Source organism: Typha latifolia, chromosome 8 (assembly GCF_019914945.1).
Source record: "Typha latifolia isolate L0001 chromosome 8, TyphaL0001v2, whole genome shotgun sequence".
Taxonomy (NCBI): domain Eukaryota; kingdom Viridiplantae; phylum Streptophyta; class Magnoliopsida; order Poales; family Typhaceae; genus Typha; species Typha latifolia.
The window spans coordinates 6,685,838-6,709,117 of record NC_133093.1 but is presented as its reverse complement, the minus strand read 5'-3'; the positions used below and the strand labels follow the sequence as shown (position 1 = coordinate 6,709,117).

General features: G+C 33.8%; 1 protein-coding gene across 4 annotated transcripts in view; it reads right to left on the bottom strand.

Annotated features, from left to right (window-relative positions):
• The window catches only part of LOC140793636 (acetyl-CoA acetyltransferase 2-like), a 36,961-nt gene that overhangs the window by 2,430 nt on the left and 11,251 nt on the right, over positions 1-23,280 (bottom strand). For 2 of the 4 annotated variants that reach the window (XM_073145244.1, XM_073145245.1), the window contains exons 9-14: positions 14,387-14,472; positions 8,795-8,894; positions 8,517-8,627; positions 8,374-8,415; positions 8,113-8,199; positions 187-290 (exon numbers count right to left, since the gene is read on the bottom strand). In XM_073145244.1, coding sequence (XP_073001345.1) covers positions 201-290; positions 8,113-8,199; positions 8,374-8,415; positions 8,517-8,627; positions 8,795-8,894; positions 14,387-14,472 — 516 coding nt within the window. In that variant the 3' untranslated portion in view covers positions 187-200. The remainder of the gene's footprint in view (positions 1-186; positions 291-8,112; positions 8,200-8,373; positions 8,416-8,516; positions 8,628-8,794; positions 8,895-14,386; positions 14,473-23,280) is intronic. The other 2 variants (XM_073145242.1, XM_073145243.1) reach the window with 1 other exon arrangement.

Sequence of the window (23,280 nt, the reverse complement as noted above, 5' to 3'; positions counted from 1 at the left end):
GGGTTTACATTGCGCGAGGAGGAAGATGTAAATGCGAAATGATTTGGATCGGAAATCAGAGATCACTAAACTTGAGATGCTCTAGTGTGACAAGTTATTCCAAGTTCCTAGAGAGGACTCTTATGGGGAAGCCAACAATGACATAAGCATATAAGAACGCAAAATGATAGAGCATTTGAGACTCACCAAATTGAAAATGCTTACACAAGCTGTAGAACAAGTGCAGAAGCTCCCCCACCGCCATTGCAGACACCAGCAACTCCAACTTTTCCACTCCTCTGTCTGAGAACCTGTGAAGATACAAGAAACATATTGTCACAAGCAATCAATAATTCTACTTCACACAGAGGTACTGAGTATTGTCATAATTTGAAAACATATAGTTTAGGAGTTAAGTATATTAGGATGGGTCTCCCTCCCTCCTTCCCTCCTCCCTCTGTACCTTGAGTGTGCTAATACCACCAACAGATAATATATCTCCGATCTTGATATCAAAGTGAAACCAGCTAAATGGCCTTTACATCAAAGCAAAAGCTGAATTCAATATATAGACTTCAAGACAATAATCATGAATGATGTGTGCACTGGTCCATAACCTAAACAAAATGCATCCTCACTTCAAACATTCGAAAAATTGCAAATGGATGTATGGGTTATTTAGAACTAATAATATAAATTATTAGTGAATTACATGTCGGGTGACCTATGACAGGGCAAACATTAAGATCAATTGATAATTGAAATTAAATTAGGACAATTAATTAGCACTAGAAGTACTCCAAACTAGCAACAGCTTAATTGAGAAATCCAACATGCAAATTTTAATTTTTAGGGGTTTCTAATTGTGACCAAAATGTTTGTACTCTTTCAAAAATGCCATTCAGTTACTTAAACATAACTAATTATGAATAAAACCAAACTTAGATTTAAAAAAAAAAACATCTTCTCCTTGTATAAATTATTTTAAATGGTTCCAGTCTCAAGAGCTATCTAATATTTTACCCAAAATCATAGTACAAGGAAAATATCTTCTTTTATGCAACACAAGAATCGTTAAATAAATATATTTTAAGTTCTCAACTTCAAGAAAGGTTATTTTAGTCATTTATATGTGTTTGATAATTTTAACAATACTAATTAGATTTACATGTATGGTCAAGTCACATAGCGTATGGAAGATCAGATTGTACAAAAAAAATAAAATCATAAGAAGACTAGAGCTTCATGTTTTAGAACCTCGTCCACAAGGGGTTAATGGCATCCGGACTACCGGAACAGTTTACCTAATGAAACTTAAATAGCCTCTGTACAGGATAAATTGCGTCTGGACGGCATACATAGGACAACAAAAGAAAGCTTTGAATCGGAAATGGATTTGAGAATTCTTTTAGTGACTTATCCTATCACGAATCAAGGATATTTCTAACCCCTAATTAAAAGACTGATAGTCGGAGATTGGATCACCGATTGGAAAGAGAACTCTAGGATTCTTATTCCCATCTTAAAGGAATTCTGAAGTTTTTTTCTTAGAGTTTATGTTTCATATTTGAGTGAGGATATTTTTATACTTGTCTAATTGCTTAAACTATAGTTGAGGATAATCAGTAGCATCAGAAGGAACTAATCATTTGTCGACATCAAACACGTTGACATCAAACACATCGACACGTGCTTTTGAGGATTGATCTATCACTTGAGTGCTTACCAAAAGAAAGCAATATTTTTCACGAGATTAGTTAATCAAGGGGTTCTTGTTCAAAAGGTTACTCAAATACTACGGCATAAGAGTGTTGAAAGGGGTTGTAAGTAAATATTTCTTCTATTACTTAGTGAAATACGATCAATCACCTTTGAGTGGGTCCGTGGTTTTCTTCCTCTATGAAAGAGATTTTTCACATTAAAAAGAAATGTGTTGTCTTGTGTCAGCTGCATTTATCTTTTTTATTCGGCTTTTCCGTTTTCTAGTCCTAATTAGTTTTTCTGCACACCAACTTGAGTTTGATTTTCTTTGATATAGTATTCAGATTTTCTAATTAGTTTCAGCTTTGATGTTTGATTCTTAATTAGTTTTCTAGACCTAGTAGGACTCGGTTTTCTTAAAAAAATTTGGATTTGGTTTTTGACTTTTGACTTTGACTTGGGCTTTGAGATTCCATATCTCTAAACCTAGTTAAACTAGGAATCTTACTTCGAATTTTCAATAGGTATCAGAGCAGGTTTCTCTTATCTTAGAGAGATCCTCTAATATGGATTTGTCTAGAGAAGGTCTATCAATAGTTAGGCCTTCCAGTTCTTCATGGGTCTAACTACTCATTGAAAGCTAGGATGAGAGCTTTTCAAAATCAATTGATAAGCATGTTTGGATTTCTATTGTATATGGTTATTCACCTCCAACTGAAAAATTAGGATAGTCAGTGGTACCAAAACCTATTGAGAAGTGATATAAAAACAATTTTGAAGGCATGGGATGGAACAACAAACCAATCAATGTCATATTCAGAGGTGTCACTCAGGATAAGTTCAGATGCATCAGGACTTGTGAAATCGTAAAGGAAGCATGGGACATATTGAAATTTACAAATAAAGATAGGCATGCAGTTAAAATTTTAAACATAAAAATTGACCACTTCTTTTGAGACGCTCAGGATGGAAGGATTAGAGACCTTTGATGAGTTCTATGCTAGACATGGTGAATACTAGTTTCAGCCCTAGCAAAAAGGACCCTCAGAGTAAATTCAACAAAAAAGTCCTTCAATCACTACCTGAAAGATTTGAAGCAAAGGTAACTAACTGTAAATTAAGAAAAGTAAAGATGTTAACGCTATCAAAGTCGAAGATTTAATAGGAAATTTACAAACTTATGAATCTTTACTTCATCGTCCTAAAAAGATAAAAGGTATTGCTTTATTATCTCTAGAAAAGGATAATTATGATTCTGACAACAATGTAGATCCTGAATTTCTGGCTTTCTTTGTTAAGAAATTTAAAGAGTTTATCCAGAAAACTAATAACATGGCAGGGTGACTCATAAGGAGAGGACTTTGACTAAAAAAATTCTATAAATAGAGCCTTATGGCTTGTATCTTAGGTATGCTTGGAATAAAAGATTAATTAGCTTTTGCCCTTGCATCCCTAGAATATTTTTCCTCTCAACTTGGTCGCTGGCCTCAATATCTCTCTCCTCCCTTTTCACCAACCAATGCCGCCTCTCCTGTTAGAACAATATTGTCTTGCTTATAATCTCCCTCATTCGCCAATCCCCCTAGTCTTGTAAGGCAGGCCTACTTCTCCCCTGTCTTCTCTCCTACAGTATCAATCTACCAAATCATCACCACCATCATCAACCAACCACTCCATCTCCTTCACCGTCTACAAGTCGAACCACTCCTGCCACCAACACAACCATCGGTTTGTTATCCAGATTAGACCCTGGTATAGTCCTAATCTATAAAGGATCTAAATATAAAAAACCTAGATCTGGAAGTTAAGAAGTTATTCCAACTGGTTTTATAATTTTATGATATTAGAAGAATATTTGGTGAATATTCTCCAATGACTGCAGAATTGTCTACGATTCGAATTGATCCTGTCAGTTCGAATAATTGTGAGATTATTTCAAGGAGCATATGAATGACAAGGACGATAATGAGGACATTAGCACCAATATTCAAACGGGCCTACGATATGCTCTGTGAGTCATAAATTGATGAAATCAAATGTGAAGATGACGAAAAAGCTTAAAGTGGCCAATGATGAATAGATGTATCTCGAGAACCAAATTGTAGATCTTAAGACAGAGCTTTCATTGTATTTGATTTGAATTTTTTTTATTTGATGGATTTTTATGGATATTGTTTGAGTAATATCTTCATTGTTTAAGTTTATTTAAGTTATCTTTTTCTTTAGGTTAGTTTCATTTTTGGTATGTTTCTTTTATTATTTCTTATTTTCAGAAAAAGTTAAAAAATCTAAGAAATTTAAATACCAAAAAAATTTTGATAGCAACTTACCGATCTATTTGATCATTATATATTTCTTAAATAAGTTATATATTATTCTTGTGGTAGAGATTGTCATGTTTGATATTACATGTTGAATAGAAAGCAAATGACCTAGAGTGCATATCAGGTAAATCTAAAATTTAAGTTATCCTTAATATCTAATAGGTTGCATAATGCCCATATTTGATCATACTAGATTGACCATTAGACTTGTTGCAATTGTATATCAGTGAACTTTTAAAATTGCATTGGAAAGGAATACCTTAAGGATAAGAGTAAAAGTCACCTTAAAATGAGCATTTAAGAAAAATCTTAGACTCAATGTGGCTTCACAAAATTGAAGAATTGATTGATAAAAGGTGAAAAAGAAAAGGAAAATCTTATTGAGAAATTTTTGCATGAAGCATGCTTTTGAAAAGATTCAAGGAAAGGGTTATCTTACATTTTTAAGTGTGTAAGCTGCCATTGCAAATTTTAGGCTGATTGGACTTCTAGATTAATCACTTATTTACCTATCTTTACATATTAGTGCATCATGATAAGATCTTTTTTTGAATTTAGTACTTAATATCATGCAAAATAGGAAAATGCTTGATCTTCAAATGCTTTGATTGATTTTGACATCTCTAATCCTCTAATCCTATAATATGTTTCTATTTGACTTACAGTATCTTTGATTATATTAGCAAAGTTGATTTTTAGAAATTCTAAATTTTGGCACAATACAACACTTTTTTGGATTTTTGGAATGTACACGGCGTCAGAACGGGATCTGACTCATGTGGATGGGTTGCTAAGCTGAGATAGATACTCTTTGAGAGTTCATTGGTTTTCTTCTCTCCTTTGTTCTAGAATAATTGGAATTTGCATGATTACTCTCCCTCGTCAATTTGTGACAAAAAGTGTCATCAAATTGTTCCATAATCGGAGAAGATGATAGGGTAATGGGTTGATAAAAGGATCCATTGAGGAATGCAATGGCGACTACAAAGAGAGGGTGATGGCAGAGAGGAGGGCATATCAGTGATGACCTATCCTTCTCTTTTTCTCTCCTCCTCTTACATGGGGTCAATGGTAGAGATTCTACTCTTGTGGCATGGTCAGCAAGTGCCGCAGCACATGCCATGCTAGCCACCTTGACTTTACTACAAATGTTCACCTAATGGTAGCAATGTTATCTATGTGACATGATTATAAGAGAATCAAAAGCTTGCTAAATAAGCTTCTCTCAACCAATCAATTAAGTACTTAGAAAGAATAATTTTCTAATCTTATTTAAGGTCAAAGTTACTCTTAACAGGTAAACCAGAAAGGCATTAAATGTAAGGACCTGTTTCAAGTGGCACATATTTGTCATTCGATGTGTACTATGATAATAGGAAATCGACATGATACTGAGCCATATCTCAATACGTCCCCCATGTCAATGCATGGACTAACACTACTCCATGTCAAACCGACAAATTATTTCACATTGTGTTGCCCCATGTTAATCATCTTAATCGACAGATTTGTCAGCCCTATGATTTAAATGGTTTATTATTTAATTTTAATGATAACAAAAAAATGAATAAACTATATTATTTTAATGATACCAAACATGTTAAAATAGTAATTATCAATTGAGAAGTTTTTATCTTTGATGTAAAAGTTGAATTAATTCTAACTATGTGGTCGTATTTCTGGCATAACTTTTAATTGCTATATGATATCCATTTAATTCTTTTATATTTGAAAAGAAAAATCAATTATCTACATCTTTGTTATAATATGTAATTTTTAATTCTTAGGTTTTAATTTTCAAGCTTATGTCACAATTTAGATATTACAAAACTGTATTCTGCCAAATAGATTCTTGACACCTGTCCAATTTTCTTATTTATAAATTTCTTTATAGTGATCTGATAAATATGATATTTTATATGTGAAAAGTAAACTTGATATTTTAAAACTTTCATATATAAATATATTTAAAATTCGAAGTTTACCTATGTGCAATAGGGCCTACAAATTGACCATTCATTGCTATTTTTCAGGCTTACATCTTCGTACACGTTTACTCTTTTGGCCATAACTTTTAGCTAAATGTCTTTTGATATAATTCTTATCAGGTTGGAAAAGTAAATTCCACCGTTTTAGTTGTTAACAAGGTGATGCAAGATAGACAAAAAAAACTATCCAAAATCTGCATATATTAAATACTTTGTAAAATAGTTTTCATTTTTTCAAATTATTTCAAATAGGAAATAATCTTCTCAAGCCTATAAAAGGAGGCCCATACCTTATGTTGAAGCAAGAGTTTAAAAGGCAAATCAAAGGATACAAAAGAAAGCAATGTATTTCAGCCCATATTGGAGAAGAGAAGTTCCCACTTAACAAGTTCTCTTTATACTTTTTCTTTTTCTTAGTAAAATTTATTTGTAAATCAAACTCTTTGAGAGTTATCATACATTTTAGGTGTGTGTGTGTTTTTGATTTAATTTGTGAAGAATGTGGAAAAGCCTTCGTGATTTGTAGGTGAGAGATCGAGTATATCTTTTGGAAGAAATTAGTGGGCTTCTTGACTCAAAGTAAAGGTTATTTTGAGAGAAGAGATTTTGAAGGATAAATCTCTTGTGTAAAATTTATTAGCACCTTAATAAGCTAGTGGTATGTCTTTTAATGCTTAGTGAATTTTTAAGGAAGAAAACCTTGAGGAATGGACATAGGCATTGACCAAACCACTATAAATATTAGTATCATATTCACTCTCTCTTTTCTTCACTTATCTCATTTAAATTTTCATAACATAATCATACATATAAAAATAAAGTTATCTATTTGCATTCTCTTAATTTGATGAAGCTTTGAGTTTCTCATTATCATTACAATTTGCGCAAATATTTGCATACTTGGTTTTTATCTTCTTATTTAACTTTTAAACTCAATTCATCCCCTCTCATAGGTTGCCTAGTCGAGTCAACAAGATTATTTCACATCATGCTGCCCCATGCTAATCAGGTCAATCGGCAGTACTGCATTGAATGTGTGGTTTGGCAGTACCATGCTGATGACCAAATAGTTTCACTATCCATTTCAAGATGATCCAAGTAGAAAGGGTGAAAACAAGATTCAAAAGAAGTAACCGCTATTGTTAAATGAGTTGGTCACTACTGAGAAAATAGCATTTGCAAAATTAATGACTCTGCAATAAGGAATTTATAGATAAAGCATCACCGAGCTCTCCCATGATATCTTTTATCAAAGAAATTGACTCACTAGAATACTACAAGCCAAATTGTAGGAATCTCAAAATATTGTTTGGACTTTGGACATGCAAAGGTACAATCATTAATTCAAAATTGTCAATGAAATATCTGTGGTGATTATAATTACTCGTTATTGGTTGAACAGATTAGTCATCAACACTAAAAAAGAACACAGATTGGTTCTATAAATTGAAATTAGATGCAAAGTGCAACTGGCTTTTTGATATTATTGGATAGCTAAAAGGATCAATGCTAAGGAGAAAGATATCTGAATGATGAGATATGATAGTGCACCTCCATTTTTATTATTAGCATATACTCATTTTAGAGTTTTTTGCATATCAATATAAGCCTCTTTAGTTATGACTAGTCAGCTTAGAACAAATTATTGATATTTCCTAATTTGCATTTTCCTATTTTTGTCCAGAAAGTTAATTGAGTCTATTTATATGTAGTTGCCTTATGCACCATCATTTTCTAAGCAAGTCATAGTATCTCGGTTTGTTTGCTTTTTGTTCATGGTACCAAACATTAAAAGTAAGACCTAGCATCGTGGCATACAGGAACACATAAATGCAACCTAGTCAATCTGCCACATCAAGAAGAAAGAAAAAGGCATGTCTGAAACATGAGCACAAAGGTTTATTACATCCAATATATAGAAATGCAAGGTCAGTTGTTCTGCTCTGGTGACTAAAATCAATGTAAATGATTAGTAGAACTACTTATCCAGATAAGATGCCAGAAAAGGAACAAACACTGGGAATTATTGTGGCTAATAAGCATAGCTATCCAAGTCAATGATAAATGAGAAGAAGAAAATAGAAGTATAAAATAGTTATGCGCTTGAGTATGATGCTTACCCCTATCAGGGTGACCAAAATGCGAGCTCCACTACAACCTAGAGGGTGTCCTAGAGACACAGCTCCACCATGCACATTAACCTTTTCCTGCAAGTGCAAACAGCAATAGTGACAAGATAAAGAAAGAGTTCAAGATATCAAAATGATGGTAAACATATCTACCAAATGAAACCCAATGACTAGCATATAAATCTAGTTCTTCAAAAAGTTACTGTAGTGAACATAATTCTAGAATCATATTAAATAAGTAAGATAACTTACAGAAGAAAGCCCAAGAAGCTTTTGATTTGCAAGGGCCACAACCTGGCAATAATAATTTGAGTTAAGTTACAAATAACTAAAAAGACAAATGTTATGATGAATCAGTTTACTTAATGCGGTTGATAGGAAGGATTTAGTCATACAGAGAAAGCTTCATTGATTTCATAATAATCAACTTGAGAAGCAACCAAGCCAGCATTTGAAATTGCCTTTGGTATGGCAAGAGCTGGAGCTGTTGTAAATAGCTCAGGGGCCTGCATGAGAATTCACTTCGGTAGAAATTATGAAAAAAGACTGACTTGATTGTATTCAACTGGCCAGTCTAGCACTAGCCTACTTGTCTTCAATTTTTCTTGATATTATCCAGCATATCATCTTTTTATTTTAAGTGTGACAAGGGTTTCTCTCTTTGTTGCCATACCTGAGCGGCATCAGCATATCCTGTTATCTTCGCAATCACTTGCAATCCAAGATCCAAAGCCTTCTCTCCACTCACTAATACCAATGCAGCAGCACCATCACTTCACCAAGAGAACAAAGAGTAGTTTATTGGCATATATTCACAGCTTAAAGAGACATCTTACAGAAGGTACTATATTTCATCAAGAAACAACAAAAATAATCAGGTAACTTATCAGACATCTCAACTGTTTATGGAACAATCCTCATACAGAAAAAGAGACTTGTCTCGTTCAAAGAAGATGATACAACAACTTGAAATTCAAAAGTCTTTATATTGGAAACTCTTAAACTAACCTAATAATGCATAATTATATATTAATATTGATGGCCAAAAAATCGATCCTAGAAAGCAAGGTTCTAAAACTCGATATTGGGATCGGATCGACCGTTAAAAAAATGATACGTATCAGCTATATTGGTCGTATTGGCCGTTTGTATCAGATTGGATAATTTTTAATTACGTAAAAAATGTAAAATAATTAAAAAATGTAAAATAATTTAAAATTTGAGAAAAATAATAGAAAATTAATAATGCGAACCGAGTAAGATTGGATTGCATCATAAGAACATTGAGCTTAATTGATCAGCCTATTTATCTTTTAATTGATTCATACTTATGTAAATTCTTAAGGTAAGTCTAGTTACGTCATGTAAGCCACTAAGGCAAGTTCAATTAAGTTATGTAAGCCACTGAGATAAATTCAATTAAGTTATGTAAACCTCTAAGACAAGTCCTAGTTTGAGTCATATAAGTTTTTTAGGACTAAGTCCGAGTAAGACTCATTGTATCTTACCTCTATATAGAAAAGCTAGGCTTTAAGAATCCAAGTATCCAAGCATCAAGAATTAATTGAGTTTAATTATTTTCCTAAATCACATTTACTATTTTTACGTAGCCATTAGATCATCTTTATCTTCATAGGAATAGATCGTAATCGTAGAATCCTTTCCAGCATCCAAACCCTAGCCACCATCACCCTTGGTCGTCCATCACCTTTCGACGACTGTCGCAACGTTGGATATTTACCGTTTTGCCCCATTTTGATCTTGCTCCACTATTTTAATTATTTCTTTTCATTCAACCATCCGATTGATGTAAAATCAAAGCCATTAGAACCTTATCTCATGAGACTACCACCACCTAAATTTTCATAATTTTCTTACTTCGATCGGTCCAAATCTAGTCCGTAACAATTAAGAAAATAAAAAGTAGCCACATATGAAGCCTAAAAACTAAAGAAAAAACTCACTCGAAAATTATGATGAATTTCAACTTGAATTTGATAAATTTTTATATTAATAACTTATACTGCAGAATACAGTGAAGAGAGAGATTTCTCTTCACTGTTATTTTATAGCAATAAAAAAAGAAAAGTTAAAGAGTGAGCAAGAAATAAGAAAAAAAAAAAACTCATCAAAGTTCACCAGAGTGTAGAGTAGTTGGAGGAGCTCACCAAATCGACTACCGGATCAGCTCGATGTAAGAGGTGGGAGAAGAGCATGTTAGAGATAGAGGGTAAAAACTAAAATTTTGAAAAAAATGAAACTGAGGACGACAATTTTAAATTATAGGTTAGATATATTTTAATTTTGAATTGAATCTTAAAACAATTTAGTTTTGGTAGAGTTTCGACCGATCGGCCGAGACTGATTAGTCGATCCAACCAATACAGCTAACACTGGCTGATACTAGACTGGTTTCGGGTCCCGTTTCGATCGATCCTAGATACTAGACTAGTTTTGGTCCAAATCAAGATCAACCAATTTTGGGAACCATGCTAGAAAGTAGAAAATACTCACCCATTAGAAGTGCCAATCTTAGTGGTAACTTCCCATAGAGAAACTAGATGGCATTCAAGTAAATCAGGGTTAAATACGTCTACACCCCCTGAACTATACTTGATTTTCACGGGGAACCTCTAAACACTTTTAGCTTACAATGCCCCTAATAAATTTTAGAAAAATTTCAATGTCACTCTTTTGTTAATGTACCGTCAAAAAAATTAAGCAAGTCAAACGTACATGGCAATCATATCAGAGTACATCAGCTGCAAATGACCTAGATGCCCTTGTTGGAGGGAAGAGAACTTAATTTTATTTTGCTCCAACAATAATAGATGAATATACCCTCATCTTCATTCTTCTCTCTTTTATTCTCTCCCTTCTCCAGCTCTTTCTCCATCTCTCCCTTCTATTCTCTCCCTCCCCGACAACGCTACTGCCCACGGCTTGCCCTTGCCCGCCAGCGAGCTACACGACGAGGCCCGCTGCCCCCAAGGGTGAAGGCGTCGATATTCAGGCTCGTGCTATTCATGGCTGTCCATATGTTTACCACCTCAGGGGTCTTGCTGCCTAATCCAATATCATTAGGCAAGCAGGTGTCTTCACAAATTTCAGTTGGATTCTTTTCACTTTTCTGACACGAGAAATCCTTCGAAGCATTTGGCATGCCACCAAACTAGCTGCTATTGAAGCAAGAATCCTTGCAGCATGCTCGATGAAGGAAGAATTAACTGGGTAGTGGGATGGACTTGGGTTCAAGAGGCCATTAGGAAAGGAATCCAAGGAAGCCATCTAGCTTCCTTGGCAGATGGAAGTTGAAGGATCAATTGGCACCAAACTGATCAACGGATTGCCAAATTGCCAGTTGGTCGAGACATGTGAACCAGGGTAGTTCAGATCATCACCATTCTTCTCCAATCCACATTTATCTTTTGCATTCATATCCATCTCTATATTCCTCACCTTATGAAAACTAAATCAATCAAATAATGGGAAAATGGATCACCTATGTACCTTTTTTCCAGATATCAACAGTACAGCAAAAACCAAATCGACAACCAAACCATTCCAAGGATCTATAAAAATTGTTGGCACAACCAAGTTGAGATCAAAAGCCAAAAACACAATTTAGAGATCACAAATAGAGATAAAAGCTAGGTTAATGGCATCTAATGGCTCTTGAGATTCAAAAGTTCAAGCAGCCAATAAAATCAAACCCATGAACGATGCGAGCCTAAATACTGGCACCCTCGCCCGTGGGGGCAATGGCAGTAACGTCGTCGGGGAGGGAGATAATAGAAGGGATGGAAGGAGGAAGGGGGAGAGATTAGAAGGAGGGAAGAATGAAGATGAGGGGAGAGATCTTGAAACCTCAGCACCTCCAAAAGTCGATGAACACAAGGTAGAAGACGAGTGGAGAGAGAAGAGAGGTTAAGTTATTTAATTGTAACTATGTAATTTGCTAATTTTATTTATTTATTTTTCATTAATAATATTGTGATATATTAATTAGGGGTATAATAGTCATTAGGTGTATTCTGTCACTACCACTTGCCTTTTCACTTAGATTCAAAGTTTAGGGAGAACGTTGTAAACTAAAAAAGTTTATGGGATTCTCGTAAAAACCATATATAGTTCAGGGGGTGTGGTTGTAATTAACCATATATCTTATTATGCTCACTGTAGCATAAGGCTAGAGCAAATGAACGTCTAGGGAGGGAGAATGTGTCTTATCCTTATTTTGATAGAGACAAAAATTAATTCTTATGGCTTACACAATATGGTCTTGCTATATATCTCTCTTTGTGACATGAACAAGGGAATTTCACACAATTTCATATAGAATTAGCTATACTTCATTATGAAAGAATGCAAATGAAAAACACACATTAGACATATAAAAAGAAAAGAATTAAATAGAGATGAAGCAGAAGCTGAAAGAACCAGTTGCTCATACCAAAAAATCCACCAAAAGTTTGCTGATTTTTTAACAGACTCCTATGAGGAAGAATAAATGATGAGAAGACAAAGGTAATACATTTATTCAATCAGTATTAGAGGATATAACGGCGAAGAAAGAGATAACAACATAAAATCACAAGATATGGTGAAAGAAAATAAGCATTACAAAAACCATGGTTCCCAGCCGATCCGAGTCAGCCAATTGGGGGGGGTATCGGCCAAATCGGCCAAATCGACCGATACCTAAACCAAATCGAACAAATTTCAATTGTTTCGGCCGAGACGAACCGAAACGGGAGAGAGAAATGGAGAAAGAGAGAGAAGAGAGTGAGAGAAAGAAAGAGAGGGTAGGGAGCTCATCAGAGAGAGAGAGAGAATAAAGGAAAAAATTATATATCTAAGGTCAACGGAGCCAGATCTACGTCGGAGGAGTTTGTCGAATATTAAAAGAGGCTGAATATGTTGGGGAAGAATTAGCTTAGGAGAGAGAGGAAGAGTGAGAGTGCGAGAGAGAGGAAGAGTCGGAGAGGGAAAGGGAGAGGGAGAGGAAGAGATTTTGAGGGAGATCAGATTTTTTTATTAAATGAGTGAGATTGAGATTAGAGATGAGATGGCTGGGAGAGTTAGTGGGAGAGTTAGTGGGAGAGAGTTAGAAAAAGTTTGTTATTTGTGTGAGACGGAGAGAGAGATTGAGATTTAGACAATTGTATTTTTCTTTTTATTTTTTAGATTTCATATATGAATAATTTATACTTATTTCTTATTATTATTTTTTCTAAAACTTTTAGAATTTTTCTGTATTTTAAAAATTATTTTAAAATATAGGGATGGCCGATACCGCCAATACATATCATTTTTTTTTCAGACGGCTGATTTAGATCCTAATTCCGATACTTAGAACCTTAATAAAAACTAATTGACGTTGTGTGATGATTTAAAGGCAGCCATGCGCAAAAGAATATTAACAAGTGATGAAGAGATTGCACGTGCTTCCAAATCCTAATAACCAGTTTTTGGGATCATAAAAGGAGATTTAAAATATAATATAACCAAAGCTTTTAAATATTGCACAATAGGTCAAGACAGTTGGGTGTCTAAGTAACAGAACAACACATTATCCTTAGTTTGAAATACCAATAGACCTAATAAGCTAAGTTTGAAATACCAATAGTCTCTCAGATTTAAGTTTCATATAAGCCATATTATAAATACACAAGGAACAACACATTATCCTTAAGAAAGCATGAGTGCATGACAATAAGTTTCCCACTTGCAATATAGCCAACACCTTTATGTTATGAGGCCAATTAAATAAGAAAAGGGCAAACAGTAGGTAATGGGCCCAAACGAGGCCTGCAAAATAGTTTAGATATCCATGATTCATGAAAAATTAGTAAGCCATGGGTCCTTCTCAGAGAATGAAGGAGAGTTCTAAATATAATTGGAAAAGATATCACATAAGAACCTTATGCATGTTATAGTCTACTCTTTCCAGTATAACAATATCAATTTTAAGTTGTTCCTTGTTACTTTGCTAAAGAGAAGTATTGTAGACAAATAATAGAAGATTTATAAGACCACAGATGAAGGCAAAGATGAATAACTGAATAACAAATTTGAGCGAAGAGGAATTGAGTAATATGCTACAAGATATACCATATGACACTTATTACAGACAATTAAAGTATAAATACCAATTAGCATGTTAGAACTTCTAGCAGTACTGTGGTACAATTTAGACAATGCACAGAAATAAGGCCTTCCTACTAAGTGTACAGAAAATATAATTGAACATGGTTACAGATACCTTATACTAGAGGCATTTCCAGCTGTAACAGTACCACCATTATCCTTAAAGCTTGGTCGGAGCTTCCTAAGCTTTGCAGGATCAAACTATCCAGACAAAAGGATTATTAGACAAACAGAAAGCATGACCTATAGAATACAAGATGACAAACCAAGGAAAATTTTATATATGATACTACTAATGAGATGCTTTAGAGTTATAGGTATCAAATTTCACGCTATACCTGGATCAAGATTAAAGAAGAGTGAAATACACAAAGGATCACCTTCTGATGAAATTTCAATATTCATTCTTACCTGGAAAAGTTTACTATTATCTCCACTTTCACTCATCATAACATGGGTCAAAGTAGGGTAGAAGAGTAGGAATGATTTAAGTCAAGTTCCTAGATATTTTGTGCTTACAGAGACTATCTAATATTCTAGCATGAAGAACTGGGTTTATATAAGGTGCCTTAAAGTTTAATCTAAACTAGCAATCAAAATTCCATGGAATCTGGATGAGTTGTAATATAGTTGTACACATATTAGGTTAGTTTATTAAGAATGAATTTGTGTTTCTTATCTTTTCCCTAAAATCATAATATTATTTTGATATTGTTCTGTCAACTCCCTATTAGGTCATCTATAGTGTACCCCTAATCCATAAAAAATATATAGTGTACTCATAATATTAATGTTAATCTGTTATGCAAAAGAAGAAAGAGATCACTGTCTAGAAAATTAATTTATTCATGTTAATCTGTTATTTATTAATGCTAATTTTTTTCACTGTCCTTTAAATTTTGCTTATTTATTTGTTAATTAATATTAATCTGTTATGCGCTTATGCTAGAGGTCAACGGACTTAATTGCTAATTAGATTTTGGAACCAATGAAATGTAGTTTATTTTGTCAATTGCCCAATGGACCCAATTTTGTTTTCCTTCACTTTCAAAGGAATTAATTGTTAATTATTTTGTGAATTAATTGCTAATTAGTTTATTAATTGCTCATTGGCCCCAATTTTATATATTAATAATTAGATATGGCCACTAAGTCCTCTCAAACACTATTTATGGCTGGGTAAATGGCATTTGAACATTTTGTGCCTACTGGCTCAATTATTCAAGGTGGAAATATGGTTATCTTCCAAATAAGAATGATGTCAATTCAGTAAATTGTAGATTTTGTGGGAAGGTCACCAATGGAGGAATTATTATATTTAAAAACATGGTTCACCAGATCAGGATCAGCCGAACCTGATCCCGATCTAGGCCTGATCCAAACTCTCTCTCTCTCTCTCTCTCTCTTTCTTTTCACTCTCTCGCTTACCCTTTTTCTTTCTTTCACTTTTTCTTTCTTTTTTTCTCCTTACATATAATCATTGTTTCTCTTACAGAGAGATCTAGCCTCGGTGAACTCCAACGAACTCCGACAAACTCCAACAAACTCCGTATATAATTTTATTTATTTATTTATTTATATCTCTCTCACTTTTTTTCATTTCTTCTACTCTCTCCCTTTTTCTTTCTTTTATTCTTCTTCACTACATCATGGTTTTTCTTTCTTTTGTTTGATTTTCTTTTATTCACTCTCTTTCTAAGCTCTTCTTCTTTTCAATTTTTATTGCACCATAGCTTTTCTTTCTTTACTTTCTTATTTTTGGTAAAAAAATTTCTAAATTTTTAAAAGTTTTCCTACATTTTTACATAATATTTAAAATTTTATGTAATTAAAAAATCAAATCCGACCCAGGCGACCAGTACAGCAGATCCAGCCAATACGTATCGTTTTTTCGGAAGGTCGATCTGATCCCAATTTTTTTAACCCTATTTAAAAAGCATATTGACATATTGCTCATGTTAGAGATAATGTTGCGCCTTGTCCAAAAGCTATTGATGAGGCCAAAAAATGTTATCAAAGAAATATCTAGAAGGGAATCAAAATAAAAAAGAGGAGAAATCAAGCGAGGCACAAACACTCAAGGCACAAGTAAACATATTTGGAGAGTAGAAAGATTTAGAAATTTTAGATGTTGGAAGTAAAGGACCAAGAAGAGGGTTTTGTAAATAAATTCACTTCAATAAATCTTGAATTTGCAATAAGAAAGCAAGGAAAGATGGCACAGACAAACATAAAGGATAATTTTGAAAAAGAAGAGATAGAGTGAACAACTATCTAGCATATTGGATTTACAAGTGTAGCATCCCCTTTAATGTCGTCAACAAATATGGTTAGTATGACCTAGGATACAAGCCAGCATCTATGCATGAGTTGCATGAGCCACTTTTGAAGTAGTAAATGGCTAAACAAATGATAATTTGGAAAATCATAGGGTTGCATGGAAAAAAACTAGCTGCTCAATTTTGTCCAATGCTTGGATGGATTAAATAAGAACATTATAAATTTATGTGTTAGTTGTCAGTTGAGAATTAGTTTTCTATGTTCCATGGATGGCCGTGCCGACGGCGTACCGGCACATAGCACGATGGGTGCCGCACGACACCCCTCCTAATAGTTCCGCTGCTCGCCGTCAAGCTACCCGTTGTCGATCGCCGTCACCATCGCCGTTGCCGATCGCCATCGCCCGTGCGCGTCGGTACCCTAGCCCGAGGGAGAGATGAGATCGAGAGAGAGAGAGATCGAGAGACGACAGCAATCGGCGACGGCAGGTGAGCGGCGGTCGGCGATGACGAAGGTGAGTTTCTCGTTTTTTTTCTTCTCCTCTTACGGCACGGCCGACAAGTGCCGCGGCACTTGCAGTGCCGTGCCGTGCCTGTGTATCTATCTATCTCTCTCTCTCTCTCTCTCTCTCTCTCTCTCTCTCTCTCTCTCTCTCTCTCTCTCTCTCTCTCGATCTCATCTCTCCCTCCGGCTAGGGCACCGACACGCTCGGGCGACGACAGGTGAGCGGCGGTCAGCAACGACGAAGGTGAGTTTCTCTTTTTTTTTTCTTCCTCTTATACGGCACGTGCCGTGCCGTGCCGTGCAACCATCGGTCGGCACGATCCGTGCCTGTGGCACGGCCATCGTATGTTCTATTGATTGCTCCAAAGATACACATATAGGTGACTATATTCATAATATTTTTGTTAATGATATCAAGGAAGTGGGAGAGGAGAATGTTCTCCAAGTTGTGTGTGACCAATAATATTGAATATTGCAGCTAATTTTATAATCCATGGTTGCTAAAGAAACATAACCCCCCACCCCTATACTGGAAATCTTGTGTCGCCCACCGTATAAATCTAATGTTGGGAAATGGGAAAGGATATTCAAGGAATGAAGAATTAAAGATTCAACTAAATGTGAGAAGAAAGTCATGGTCTTCACTTATGGACATTAGAATATATTAAGTTTGATGCTTCAGTTTATATAGAAAAGAAAGATCGTGAGATCCAAAATTACAAGATTTGCTACTTCTTTTCTTATATTATAGAATTTTTTGGAGAAAAAAGAAAAATTAAGACTAATATTTACTTTTGATAAATTTATAACATATAAGTGATCAAAAATTGCTAAAGGAAAGAGGATTTATTCTACTATTCTCAACTACCAATTTTAAAAGCAAATGTCATTAGCAGTTAAAGTATTCACTCCCTTAGTGAACTTGCTTTGAGTTGTTGATAGCAAAAATAATTCATCGATGAAATTCATATAAGGTGGGTTGAAAGATGTCAAAAAGCCAAAAAGAAAATAAATAATATTTTCAATAACAATGAGACTTCTTCCAAGTCCTTCCTAGATGCTATTTACTACTACACAAATGGAAAGCTTGACACGCACCTCCACATTGTTGCATATTACTTAAATTCATATTACTTCTATAGAGATTGTCATTAAATGGAGAGTAAACTAAAGGAAATGGATGGTACTATTAGTTGTGTTGAGAATTTTTGCTCAAATTTATCCATTAAAATCCACATTTCAAATGTTGAGATGAAGGCATATAAGGAAGCCAATGGGAATTTTGAGAGACCACTAACAAGGTTAACAAAAGAAAATAATAAATGATGAATTCAATCAAGGTAAATAATCAACCCATTCATATCCACATTTCTTTACTCTTATGTATGTTACCAAGTTAGTAAGTTACTTTCTAACTTTAATGGTTATTTGACTTATTGGTAGAGTGTATATAGAGTCAGTGCCCCCTACCTAAAAAATATGGCGATAAGATCCTTAATTTAACATGTAGCTTTTCAGGATGTAAAAGAAATTGATGCTCATTAGATGGGTAAAGTATCATTGTATTGATGAAGCTATCAATTATAATTCATGAATTTTATTATCATTTTTATTTGGTCTTTGATTTCAAATTCATTCAAAGAGAAATAGATTGGAAATGAAAAGGCTGATTGATTTCGTTTTTGTATAATTTAATGTAAGAGCAAAGGATTGAAAGACTGCAAAAGAGAAGGATTATGTCACATCAAAAGAAACAAATAATGCAAGAGATTGGTTAGATAATGAGTCTCTAAAGCAAGAGGTCCAGGTGAAGGGCTAATTCCAGAGGTGGTGATAAAAGCATCAGGAGCTAACGAGTATTTGGCTTCAAGGATGGAACTAGATCTACTCAAGCTACTACTAGTAGCATTCCTTTTATTTCTCTAGATAAGCAACTAATCTAGTTGGATGAGGGAATTGCTAATGAGAATGTTGTTAAGCTAGAGCTTGATGATAATTCCAATGATAATTTATTGGCAAACGAAGCCCTTCCGCAAGATTGTGAAGAAAATTAGAAGAAGGCATTTATGTTTTTATGGTTGTGAACTCGATAATTTTGATCATATAATTTATCATGGTTGTGAACTTCTTGTTATGGTTGTAATAATTTTGAATCTTTGATAATATTATTTGTTATAGATGTGAACTTGTTATATGATTATGATAATTTTGATCATGTTATTTGTTATGGTGTGAACTTGTTATTATGGTTGTGACTTCTAAATTGGGATCATGTTATTTAGTATTTTGGTGTAATATACCATAAATTTTTATATATACTCTATTACTAATTTAGTTATCTTATTTATTATATATGATACTTTTTTTTTTATATATTAAATATGCTAGACCACCTTGGTACCACCTTCCGCCTAGGCGCTAGGCGGTGGGGTAACCCTACACCCATGGCCGCCTTTCAATACATTGAGAAAAAATAGTAGCGGTACTATATTAGATGACCAATTGACTCAAAGTTTAAGCTAAACCTAATACTATTGACTTACCAACTACTATAAAAATTTAAGCAGCAAGCAACTGTTAGCTGCTACTGACAGCAGCAGCTAGAGAGAGAGGGAAAGAAGAAGAGAGAGTAAGGGAGAGAGAAAAGGAGAGAGAGAGAGAGAGAAAGAGAGAGAGAGGGAAAGATTAAAAAAAAAAGAGGGTGAGGGAGAGAGAGAGAGGGGGAAAGATAAAAAAAAGAGAAAATATGGGAGAGAATGGATACTTCAGACTAAAAGTTAGAGGGATAGAAAAAAGAGAGGGAGAAAGAAAGATTTTTACTTTTTAGGCTTTAAATGTGAGTAATTATTATTTCTTATTTTCTTATAATTTTTTCTAAATTTTTAGAAATTTCTCAAAAATTTTAAATAATATTTAGAATTTTATTTAATTAAAATAGTCCGATCCGATACAGGCAGCCGATACATATCATTTTTTCGAACGGCCGATCTTGATCCCGATACCGATTTTTGGAACCTTGAAAAGAACGATGCATGGACTTGACTAAAATGAGTGGATGTCGTATATTTTAAACACATATAGGCTTACGGGATTCATGCTCTCTAATACTATGTTAACTCACCAATTACTCTAAAAGCTAATAAAAATTTAAGCTATTAATTGGCATTTCAATATAGTTTACTCCAAAACCTGGTAAGTTACTCTCATTTCTTAGTCCTAAAAAAGGTAACCTTAAACCTATTTAAGAAAATTGAGAAAAATAGGTGTTTGGTTGTAAATCGATCTAGTGATGTCATGATTATACTTTATGTGAAATGAAAAAATAGTGATTTTAGGTGATTTTTATGTCAAATGACCAAAATACCTTTTATAATGGATGGATGAGAGGAGAGAAGAAAGAGAAGAGATAGAATGAAGTAATAATTGATTTATTGAAGTGATATCTTTTGAAAAGCAAAATGATTATTGAATTTTGTTGGTAAATACAAAAAATTGGATGAAAGAGGAGAGCAAAATGGTTTTTAAGTAGGTTGTCGGAAACTAATTTTACCTTAAACTAGTATTTGGATAAAAAACCAATTAAGTGTTCACTAAACTAGTTTAAAAACAAACCTAAATGATCCAAATGAGACCCTAGAGAATAGTTGTTTTTTTTCAATATTCTAACAGCAAGAAGAAAAAACAAATCATGATTATTTAAGAATAAATTATTCCGCATAAGTTAAAGAAAGTGTCGCAAATGATTACTGATTTTTCCAAACTCTTATTACCCAGTTGGATTAGGATTAAGGTTTTCCTTAAACTAGGCTAGTGTTTCACTAACCTGGTTTTGTAATCAAACACCAGTTTAAATTAAAACCAGTCCATATCAACCTACTTCTCCCGAAATCCAGTTTACAACAAAGTCAAATAATTATTTGCCAGGTTCTGAAACTCAGTATCTGACAGCTGCTAGAAAATCAATATGTATTGGCCGTATCAACCGTATTGATTGTATCTACCACCCATATCAGATAGAACTATTTATTAATTACGTAAAATTCTAAATATTAAAAATTTCTAAAATTTAAAAAATAAATAAATAAGAATATAAAAAATAGTCACATACAAAACCTAAAAACTAAAGAAAAAACTCACTCAAAAATAATGAATTATGAACTAAATTTGGTAAATTTTTATACTTGTATATTACTACTAAAGAAGTGAGATGATCTCTTTTCTTCACTATTGTTAAGCAATAAAGGGTAGGCGAGAAAGAGAGAAGAAAAATGAGAAAAAATAAATAAAAGAGAAAAAAACTCACCCGCATTCCCCAAAGCGCGGAGTAGCCAAAGGGGCTCATTGGATCGACCTTTGGATAAGCTCGGAGAAGTATGAGGGTGGGAGGAGAGATAGAGATAAAAACTAAAAACTTGAAAAGAAGGCAGTTGGGAATATCAATTACTAACATCTCCTAAATTAGATCCACTTTAAATTCAACCTAAATCTTAAAACAATTTCGTTTCAACCAATCTAGCCTAGACGAATCAACTAATCCAACCGAAACTAATTCTGGACTGAAACCAGTCATTAGACTAGTTTCAGGCCAGGATCAGGATCGGTTATAGCCGATCCCAATCTTGATCGAATGATCCTACTCGGGAGTAGCCCAATTTTGCAAACCATGTCATTTTGCCCTTGATAAACATTACTTCAATCATCTGTCATTTCAGTCCTCTCCTCTCTCATTCTTCACAAGACTTTTAATAATTTTATTTAGGTGCAATTCGTTCATCCACTATAAAAGATATTTTGTTCAATTGACATAAAATATCTCCTAAAAGGCTAAAACCATTTCTTATTCTAGTTTAAGGACCACATTTTTATGTCAAATCAAAAATAATGATGACCACTAGCCTAATTTACAACTAAATACCTAATTTTCCTAAATCCGTTTAAGGCAAGGTTTGAAAAATCAGGATTAGGATCAAGATTGACCTTCCAAGAAAACAATACGTATCAGTCGTACCGGTCACCTAGATTGGATCGGACTTTTTAATTACGTAAAATTCTAAATATTATTTAAAAATATAGAAAAACTTCTAAAAATTTAGAAAAAGTTTACCAAAAATAAGAAACTAAAAAAAAGAAAAACTATGGTGCAATAAAAATTGAAAAAAAAAAGATTAAAAAGAGAGTGAGTGGAAGAAAATCAAACCAAAGAAAGAAAAACCATGGTGCAATGAAGAAGAAGAAGAAGAAGAAGAAGAAGAAGAAAAGAGAAGAAAAAGGGAGAGACCAGAAGAAATGAAAAAAAAAAATTGAGAGAAAAACAAAAATAAATTAAAAAATTATCTACAGGAGTTCGTCGGAGTTCGCCAGAACTATATCTCTCCGTAAGAGAAACAATGGTTATATACTAAGGAGAGAAAAAAAGAAAGGAGTGAAAGAAAGAAAGAGAGTAAGAGAGTGAGAAGGAGTGTGAAAGAGAGAAAGAGAGAAAGAGAGTTCGGATTATGCCTGGATTGGGATCGTGTTCGGCTAATCCAGTGAACCATGGTTTAAGGTATCACATTCAAGGTTAAGAAATGAGAGTAAGCTAACTTACATCCAAACGCCACCTCGTCTCTTGAAGTGACACTTTCTCAAAAACGTGATGGGTCGAAAAAATCACTACCATAAAATATAAACTCTTAACTGAAGTTTTCTTTTAGCAAAAGTACCATTCAAGAATTAAGCTCATTATTCAATTGACACCATTATTACCTCCTTCATTCATACTATTATCAATTTTTGAACTATGCATCCTTATCCTAGTTAAGCATAGTGGTACATTAGTGAAGCATGATGATGGAGCAAATATAGAACCTTTCCATGATATCATCAACCAGCTTCATTGTATTGTAATGGCAATCTAGGATCCATAATTTCTATGATATCACCCTCTTTTGATGTCCAGATTCTATGTCTTTATCATTATCTATCGTTTAAATTCAGTCAGATCTGGATCTGTGATCCTTCTTACTGGCCTTTAGAGAAGGTACGGTCAAACTTTGTTTTATTGAAATGGACTTTTCATTTATTGGAAAATAATTGGAATAGAATTGTCTTAGAATACTGTGATCTTGAACTACTTCATTTCCACTGTTTTGTATATCTGGATGAAAATGTTGCTGAATTGATACTTCCTAAACCTAAAATTGATCAATTTGACATCTAATTCGATTTCTGGTTCAACTATTTGCA